This window comes from Eretmochelys imbricata, chromosome 3 (genome assembly GCF_965152235.1).
Source record: "Eretmochelys imbricata isolate rEreImb1 chromosome 3, rEreImb1.hap1, whole genome shotgun sequence".
NCBI classification, from domain to species: Eukaryota; Metazoa; Chordata; order Testudines; family Cheloniidae; genus Eretmochelys; species Eretmochelys imbricata.
In genome coordinates, this window is record NC_135574.1 from 126,815,400 (window position 1) to 126,824,735 (window position 9,336).

Below are 9,336 nucleotides of genomic sequence, written 5' to 3' on the forward strand. Positions count from 1 at the left end.
CCCAAGGGGATTTTTGCCCGAGGCAATGCCTTAGTACTTTAAGCACAAGGTCTGAAAACTTCTTAGACATCTCAGAACCAAAGGTTCAAATTCCAGCATGGTCTAGTTGGCCCTTCCTAGGTAGATCTGAGTTCCATGCAGTTTACCCTGTGTGGGAAGGTTATTTCAAAGGATACCTTAAAAACTGAAGTTGTGTGTGCCCATGTAAGCCCCGGGGCATTTTTTTTGTAGGAGCATGCGGTCACCAGGGTCCTCGGCCAAAATTATTTCCTCCCTACCCATCACTATTATGACACATTGCATGGTGGGTAACTGGTTGTCTGCTGTCTTCCACTCTAGAGATGGGTGCTTTTCAGTGGCTGGCTACAGTTCTTGGATGTATATAGAGTAATTAGAAGAGTGCAGAAATGTGCTTCCTGTTTACTAGCTAAACACAGCACCTAAACCAATGGGGTCCTGGTCAATGATGAGGGCTCCTACGTGCTACAGTCATATTAATAAATAAGAACCTTGGGTCAGATCATGCTCTCCACTTCCATGAGCACAAGGGGTTAAAATCAGAGCTGGTCAGCAACTGGAATTTCCATTTTCCAATGGGAAATTCTGACATTTCACATACCCACACAAAAGAAGTTCCCAATCCGAATGAAAAGTCAAAATTTTGAAGTTTCCCACACAACAAAAATTCCTAAAAAGTTTGATTTGGGTGCATCGAAATGTGTCATTTCAATAAGGTAAAAATGTGTTGTTTCTACTTTCTCATTTTGATTTGTTTTAACTTTTATATTTTTAATATTAAACTATAATACAAAGTTGAAATGAGAGTCAAAATGATTGGTTTCAGCTTTTTCCCACTGAAAAACATTGTTGAAATCAACGCTTTTCTGCAAAAAGTTTTGATTTAGATGAAATTGCATTTTGATTTAAAACTAGTGTGTTGCCATTTTTTTGACCTGCTCTAGTTAAGATCTTTCAGATCTGGAGGAGTGGGTGCAGGGTACCACCTGCATGGCCTCATCTCATCCTTCACCTGAGCCTCCAGCAGCTTCTCCACCAGTGTTTCATAGGGAACTGGCTCTGCAGGGTTCGGTCCACAGAGGTGGAGCTGAAGACCAGCTGCCCATAATCCCTGGTTGGCTCTGAGAGCTGTTTGGAAATCCCAGTGGGAGTAATGCTGCCTGAAGCCATATTAGCTTCTGCTACTTCCCTTCCATGGCTGCCATTGTGCAGGTGTAAGGAACTCATTGTTCAATAGACATTCAAATTTGGCTTGCAGATCAGCGGGGGATTCTTATTTAAACGTCCATATCTAAAGTATTGCCAGCTCCAAGCATTTAAATATTATTAGTCAGAACACAAAAAACCATGAGATCGGTTTAAACATCATGAGTTTAAAAAGAAATTCTTTAAGGGTTCCTGCTAGGCTGCAATGCAACCAGTTAACCAGGCTTCAGATGTATTAGACTGCATATTTACCAGGACTTTCCAATCATGTTACGTTTACATGATTGAAAAATGCACCTTTTTTCTTCATCAAGAGGGGGCCACAGAAGGAAGAGAACCATTTCCTGAATTACCAACATCCCTAGCTGCAGCATTCTGGGTTTTTCGAGACAGCCTTTTATTCCAAAATGTTATTGAGATCTGAAAAGATCACAGTTTAAGATCATATGGCAGGAAGGGTACATCCTGCGTTTGGCATTGCACAAGTCTGCAAACAAGATACCGTGTCACCTTTTCATGGCCAACGTACGTCTTAGTCATTTTTTTACAGATCTAGGCATTTCTAGAACTATTTCTACTCCTAAAAATCCCCTCTATTTCTGAGCCCTTCCATTGCATTCCAGGTATAAAATTCTTAACAGAAGCTCTGGAACTTGGGTAAAACACATCATCTGTTGCCAGGCCATATCTCAGCCCACACCAGAAAATCACATTTTTGTTCAAAGATACCAAGAAAAGATTATGTTTCACACCCCTTGACTGGACTGATGCAACTATAGGAACAAGAAAAGGAGTACTTGTGGCACCTTAGAGACTAACCAATTTATTTGAGCATAAGCTTTCGTGAGCTACAGCTCACTTCATTGGATGCATCCGATGAAGTGAGCTGTAGCTCATGAAAGCTTATGCTCAAATAAATTGGTTAGCCTCTAAGGTGCCACAAGTACTCCTTTTCTTTTGGCAAATACAGACTAACACGGCTGTTACTCTGAAAACTATAGGAACGGATATCATAGCAACTAATGAAACTAGTTACATTTACCTGCAGACTCTGAAGCCCTCCGTAAGCAGTAAATAGAAGTAAAAATCCAAAAGAAATGACAAGGACATTCTTAAGATTGCTTTCCATGTTGGTTCATAGAAGATAAAGGCCTGACAGTTAAAGGTGTTGATCAAAGTGGCCCAGCTGGTACTTAGGGAGGGAAAAACAGGATCTGCTTGTTGGTAAGGATCAACTTCTCACTGCATCTATAGTAGAAAGAATTGTTAGCCAGTTGTGTGTCAGCCGGTGAACTTTACTTTCTCTGATACTGAAAACTCCATATGAACCAGTTACTCATTCAGTTGCTGTGAAGCAATAATAATTAGGACTTATCAGCTTGCATTAGATCTCTGTACTTTATATTCAAGTTCACAAATCGCTTGTAAGAATGAGGCAAAATTTCATATTTCATCTGTATAGTATGTGGCTTCCTCCTGTTCCTGGAACAGAAGAATGCAGATAGTTAAGTGCATGGCTTGAATACAATTAGAGCTAAACCTTAAAGGGCAAAGATGAAAAGGTTGCTTGGAAATCTATATCAGGTCTGTTCCTTAACTAAGGTTGCAAACCACACAAACAAACCAGCCTGTTTATGTGACTGGGTAATGTGAGACTGTTACTTGGAGGGTTTCTCAATCTTGACATAGATACAGCACACAAAAGCAAGGGCGTTGCCTGTTTGTCTAATGGAAGATACCCTATCCCCAGCAAAACCGAGTGGAATTTGGGAATACATGGCTGGGAATCATTCTACCAGCTACTAGATGGCACAGTGTTGCTTCCCATACACACATTCAATCAAGACCAGAACAAAGAAAACAAGAAAAAGGCTGAATATATTTTAACATACCAAGAAGTCAAAGCTAGCTCCTGTTTTTGAGGAACATCCACTTTCTGATATTTTTAGTTCTTGTTTTATAATTCAAGTAAATGCAGAAGAAAAATATTCTTCCAACCCCAAGTGAGAGTGAAGAAGTTATTAATATCCCTTTGAGAATAGGATATTTATAAATAAATTCAAGACTTTCTAAATAGACAGTGAAATACTGTCTCTTTATGTTAAGGACTATCACACTTGGCACACATACATAGAGTCTAATTTTCAGCTGAGCCTCAACCCAGCCTTTGTTTTGGAGGCGCAAGTATTGATAGTTACATACCCAGCCTTCTCCTGTAGTGGTTGTAACCCAAACCAGTGCTGAACTGAACTAATGCATAAGAACATGACAGTGATACTGACTTTAAACAAAATTGAAACATCTCACTTCCCACTCTGACGCGAGAATAAACAGTGCACACATGCAACAGTGAGAGGCACTTTACATTTTCAAAATCCTTTGTTTTGTAATACTTCACTGTGTTGGTAGTCACTTAGAAAGGGAAGCTTTTTTAAAATAGTTTTTAACATGACACTCTTTTTTAAAGGCACAATTGGAGAGACTGTCAGTTGAGAGCCAACACACAGTCTTTCCCACCAGCAACACCTGTTCCTGGAAAGCATTTTTGGGCTCTTTGGTTTTTTGATTGATCTGAGAGACATTTTGGCCTGCTGTATGTCCCTGTCCAGACCTTTGGCTTATCTGCCTTCTAATGAGTCTCTCCAAAGGAATGTGCAGACTCTTTACCAATGAAATCTGATAAGGTTGAGATGTTCTTCATTTTGTACCAAGCTGTGAGAGTCTCCAGTGAGCCTGCTGTGTATCAACCCGACACCCTTTTCATTCCTTCTGTCAGTTTACCTAAGATTAAGTGAGTCTCAAGATCTGAGCCGAACATGTGTGCAATCTCAGGTCTCAAGCAGGGGATCGACACACTCCTAGCTAAAAGCTCTCACATGGAGGGATCACTGAAACTGGAAATGGAATGGACCAATTAAATTAATGACTCCATCCCACAGTCAAGAATGTTTGTTCTCTGAGGTGACTATAACTGAGCCCTGGCTTCTCTTAAATCACAACAGACCTTCTGGTTGACTTCTTTTTTCTCAAGTGTTCACCCCTCCCTCTAGCCATCCACCTTTTACTGGGGTATCTGTTCATTTTAGGCTTTCATTGAACAAACCCAATAAAAACAGAAGACCCACCCTAGATCCCTCTATCTCAGGCCACAGGCTGGCTGTTACTTTATTGGCTTTGATCTCTGGCTATGCCCACTAGCCAATGGATGCAGCTGAAGGAGGGATGAGTAGCATTTTGTGGCTCCCAGATCCTGGGTCATAAGAACATAAGAATAGCCATACTGGGTCAGACCAATGGTCCAGCTATCTATCCTGTTTTCCAACAGTGACCAATACCAGGCACTTCAGAGGAAATGAGCAGAACAGGCAGCCATTGAGTGATCCACTCCCTGCTTCTGGCACCAGCATAGTTTACAGCAGCCCAAAAGCTGCTCTAAACTATCCCTGGCTGCTGCTGGCCCCCAAGGGGTGACCACTTCCTGGGGGTTGCCAGAGCACACAAGTCATCTGGCCATGCTTTCCCCCCAGAATGTTCCCAACCCTGGAATCAGGCTACAACAGGGGGCGGAGTGACAGAAGGTAGCTATGCCAACGTTTCACGCCAGCTGGAGACATTGGCTGTTTTGCAGCCCCTTTGCACAGCTGGAGCGTCACCGATGGACTAGAATGCAGGCCCAGGATTGTCTTTAACAGCAGCAATTTTAAAAAAAAGAAACTTAAATAGCTCACTGTGTAAGGAGACCCCCTTCCAAGTTACTTGGGTTAGAGCCCTTTCTTGTGGCCTGACTGTTCTCTGAGTTTCCCCCACAGGCAAAGTCAGCAAGTTACATGCCCCATATTGGCAAGTTAACAAGGCCCACTTGTCTAACAAACTCCCCATGTATAACCCATACTGGCCTCATTATATTAGAGGCATGGATACTGGGGTTTTTGCCAGCGACCAAGTTGTGGGTAGGGTGCTGTCAGACCAGAAAAGGTTCTTCTCTGTGAAAGGCCAGAACCACCCCACACACTCATCCTCTCCAAATGTCATATGTGATTCACTCTCTAAAGGTTGCGGCAGTATTAGTGACCTGAGAAAGGAAGTTAACCCTTCCCATGCTGCCTCCCAGGTCGGTGTTGCACATGGAAAACATAAGGCTGGAGCCTCAGGTAGTAATGGATGATCTGGAGATTAGACTCTTTCAGAGTATGTAACCAACACAGGGCAGCATGGCCTGTAAACAAAATAAAAGGGTACCCAAGCCAGTACTGTCTTAAAGCAACCACTCTCTCCTTAAAGATCTTCCCCACTCCCCACCCCAATGGGAATGAGTCTACATCTCCAGTATAATATATTGTGGTCTTCACCCTGAAATTTCTGGAATCATACAGCCCCCAATTCAATATCCAATTTATCTGCTCAGTAGAGTAAGCGTCCAGTTAAAATCTAGGTTGCTCAGCCCAGGCTGTTTAAAAAATATGTTCTTTTATCACTGTGAAAGCCTAGTTGCATGGTTCTGCCTCACACACCTGCTGTGGTGCCTCACTGTTTTTTAAGCTGAAGCAAGTGTGGCGAAATGTGTCAGGAATCCCATGCAATAGCTGGCCACCTCCAAGAAGGAGCATACCTGCTTCTTGGTTTTAGGGAATGGGCTTTTTGGAGGGTCTCCATTTTCTCTGTGGGTGGAGGTAGGGTAGGTTGAACCTGCTCATTTCCTAGCAGGTATATAGCTTCTCCTTTCCCAAATTTGCAGGAGTTCAGGTTAGCACTGACTCCAGCCTCCCTCAACTGTCAGTTCCCTCCTCACTCAGATGTGACTGATAAGTAGGACTAAAGATGACCCGTCATGCAGGTGGGCAGCTGCATACTGCTGGTGGCCATGGAGAATACAACCTATTAAATGCTGACGGGTGGCTAAGTGGAATACCCCAAGTAGCAAAGGCTGTTTTCTCCTGGGAATCAATCAGGCCTAGCAGACAGCTGCCAATCAGTGGAGTAATTCTGTCAACAAAGTGAAGGGAGGACAAAGACACTCACAGAACCAGGAGCCACGCTGTGCCCAAAGCTCCAAGCAGTATTAGTTCTCTCCTACCTCCACCTAAAGCTCTAAACGTTTCCCTGGCCTCTACCCAACTTTCCATCCCTCTCTCCTCCACCCACAGATCCAGTCTCTACATCCTGTCCCTTCAAACACCACCCATTCTCCTCTCCGCAACCTACTCATAGATCTCCCACTTCTGTTCACTCTTCCAAGGTGTCTACAGTCCGTTTGCTACATCCAGTATCCCTCTGCCCCTAGGTATGTCTAAATCTTATCCTGTGATGTCCCCCTTTCTATCTTCCTTCTGTGACACCCGCTTGCTTTTCTTTGCCCCTTGATGTATCCTATCATCCCTCCTTGCTCTGCTTTTCCCCAGTCTCATCTCTCCATTCCTCCTTGTCTTCATCCTTCATCTCTCTGCTTTCTCCTCCCCAGCTCCTCTTCCCCACGTCCCCAACCCAGTTTCTCCCTCTCAGGCTCCCCTCCTGCAAACCCCTTGCACATCCTGCCACGCTCTTCTTTCTTCAATCCTTGATGTTCCACCTTGTCCTCCCCACAGTCCCCGTCCGCCTCCCCTCCCACACTGTCCACACCCCTCTACTCCCTTTACCTATCCCCTAAGGTGGGAAGAAGAGAAACTTCCTGCAGCTAGGGTGGGGAGAGGTGCCCAGCTAGAAAGAGAGCAGAGTGAATGCAGACGGGAGTCTCAGCTGTGGCTTCTTACCTGCACATCTGTGGGGCTCTGTGGTCCTTACTTGCAGGAGGCTTACAGCAGCTGCCACCTCTGCTGAGTCCAGTTGTTCAGGTAACCTGTGCTGGTCCTGTAGTAGAGGCTGGGACTGGCTTGGGGCAGGGTGCTCTCAGCACAGTAGGGCTCCTCCCCTGAATCCCAAATTGCCAGGACAAAGAAGCATTTCCTGCTTGCTGAGTCAGGGTGCCAGACTTAATCTTTGTGTCGCAGATCCAGTAGAACGTTAAACTCAGCTAGGAGCTCCCCACACATGAAGTAGTCTGTTTCTCTAGTATGCGTATTGCATTCACTTCTCTACCTGCAGTAGCTCTCCTCTGCTTCAGCCCATCCACGTCTTACCTTCTGAAAATATCCTGCCTCTAAGCAGTTCACATCTGCATTTACCTCTGCTCTTTTGCATGGCTCAGAACAACTTGATTAATGCCCGTTTTACAGGCTTGTGCTTGGCTGCGTACAAGGTGACTCTGACTCAGCAGGACCGAGTACTGCTAAGAAAAAGCACATGCCCCTGTTGTGATATGGACCCTTTCTAACGAAAGGGGCAGCCAGATCCTGTTTGTGAACAACAGAGGCTTGTACCACGGCTGCTCTGCAAAACTCAGTCGCCACTTGTTGGCAGCTCAGGAAATTCACTCAACTGCTTGTTAACATCTCATATGATCACGCCTCAAAATTACTGGTGCACTCATGACTCACTCTCCTCTTCAATCCCTCTAGTGGCATCCTGTCATCTTTGCTCTGAAGTTTAATTTTCTTCTCTTATCTGCAGGGCCATGTACAACTCCACCATGCCTAAGTCTCTGCCATCATTTCTTACCACTCCTCCCCTCTCTGTGCTAATGAAACCAGCCTGACTACTCCTCCTGCACTCATCTCTAAGCCACCTTCCATGCTGTCCCTAAACTTGCAACATCTTGCCGATTCCAGTTGGACAGGAAGTATGGTCCAGCAGTTAAGGTTCTAGTTTAGCACCTCTGAGTTCAATTCACTACTACATCACAGAATTCCACTGCACCTGAGGGCAAGTCGCTTTGCCTATCCGTGACTGAGTTCCCTATCTGTAAAATGGGAATTTCTCTACTTCACAGGATTAAAAATTGTGAGACACTCAGGCACAACAGTGATGGGGGATCATATAAATGCCATAGATAGTTTGCCAGGCATATACCCATGTCAGCAATGCCCATTACCAAACTAACCCAAAAGATGCTGTAACACACAGATTTTCAAACTGGGTTTTGTGATCCCCAGAAGACCCACAAACAGGCCTCAAGGGGTCACAACTCTTCTCCTCCCTGTCTTTATAGCTAGATAGGAGGTGGGGAGCCTGAAACATTTTCTATTGGGCTCATGGGATGGAAAAGGCCAAGAACCACTGCTGTAATGTGCAGAAACCTCTTGGTCTCCCAGTGTTCTTGGTGACGAGTGCCTGATAATAGCTCATCTTAACTAATTAGCCTCTCACAGTTTGTATGGTAACTTCCAACTTATCTGTACGTATATATATAATCTTACTATATGTTCCATTCTATGCATCCGATGAAGTGGGCTGTAGCCCATGAAAGCTTATGCTCTAACAAATTTGTTAGTCTTTAAGGTGCCACAAGTCCTCCTGTTCTTTTTGCGGATACAGACTAACACGGCTGCTACTCTGAAACCTGTTAAATGCTTTTGGTTCCAATTCTCCCCTGCCTTGTACCTAGTGTGATCATTTACACCAGCGCAAAGGGAGTGCTATTCGGGAAGCACTTCATACCCACTTTGACGGGTGTAAATGACTATGCAAAGTGTGAGGCGGTCAAGACTCCGCCCCTCCTGCTACAAGCCTAGTTTATGCTCTGTAGCAGTTGCTCATGTGAACAGGCTCACTGAGTTCAGTGGGAGCAGGTACTACTGAATGTGAGAGAGGGTTGCAGAATCGGGCTCTTAGAATGCAAACTGATGAAACAAAAACAGCAAAAAAAGGAAAAAAAAAAAGTTTGATATATGCCTGAGGTGCAATGAAAGGTCTCCTGCAGGGTAAATTGTACATTGCAGAAAAAAAGAGTGATGATTGGCGCTGGTCAAAAAATGTTTTGTTTTTGTTTTCTTCCCCCATGGAAGAGTTCAACAAAATCATTATACCCATCTTGCAGAGGCATAAATAACTGCAAGGTGCAAAGCACCTAAGTGCAGGGACTGTAGTGGTGGCTGGCCTTCCACATGCTGCATAATGGGAGGAAGCTCCTTGCTGGTCCACATACACACCTGCTATGTTCACAAGCTGGTCAGACTTTAACCCTTAGCCATTTGTTCAATTGAATTACCTTTCAGGAGGCTTGCTGTGAATTGCAATTTC

At 44.4% G+C, this 9,336-nt stretch overlaps 1 protein-coding gene across 4 annotated transcripts in view; it reads right to left on the reverse strand.

The window, feature by feature from the left end:
- The window catches only part of UNC93A (unc-93 homolog A), a 32,735-nt gene extending 25,003 nt beyond the window's left edge, over positions 1-7,732 (reverse strand). Inside the window, exons 1-3 of one of the 4 annotated variants that reach the window (XM_077813343.1) lie at positions 6,972-7,715; positions 2,267-2,706; positions 1,477-1,644 (exon numbers count right to left, since the gene is read on the reverse strand). Coding sequence is in view for 3 of the 4 variants with exons in the window: in XM_077813342.1 (XP_077669468.1) it covers positions 2,267-2,353 (87 nt within the window). In the remaining variant the exon portion in view is untranslated. Of the gene's footprint in view, positions 1-1,476; positions 1,645-2,266; positions 2,707-6,971 lie in introns of all 4 variants that reach the window. The other 3 variants (XM_077813342.1, XM_077813341.1, XM_077813340.1) reach the window with 3 other exon arrangements.
- Between the last annotated feature and the right edge of the window lie 1,604 nt (positions 7,733-9,336).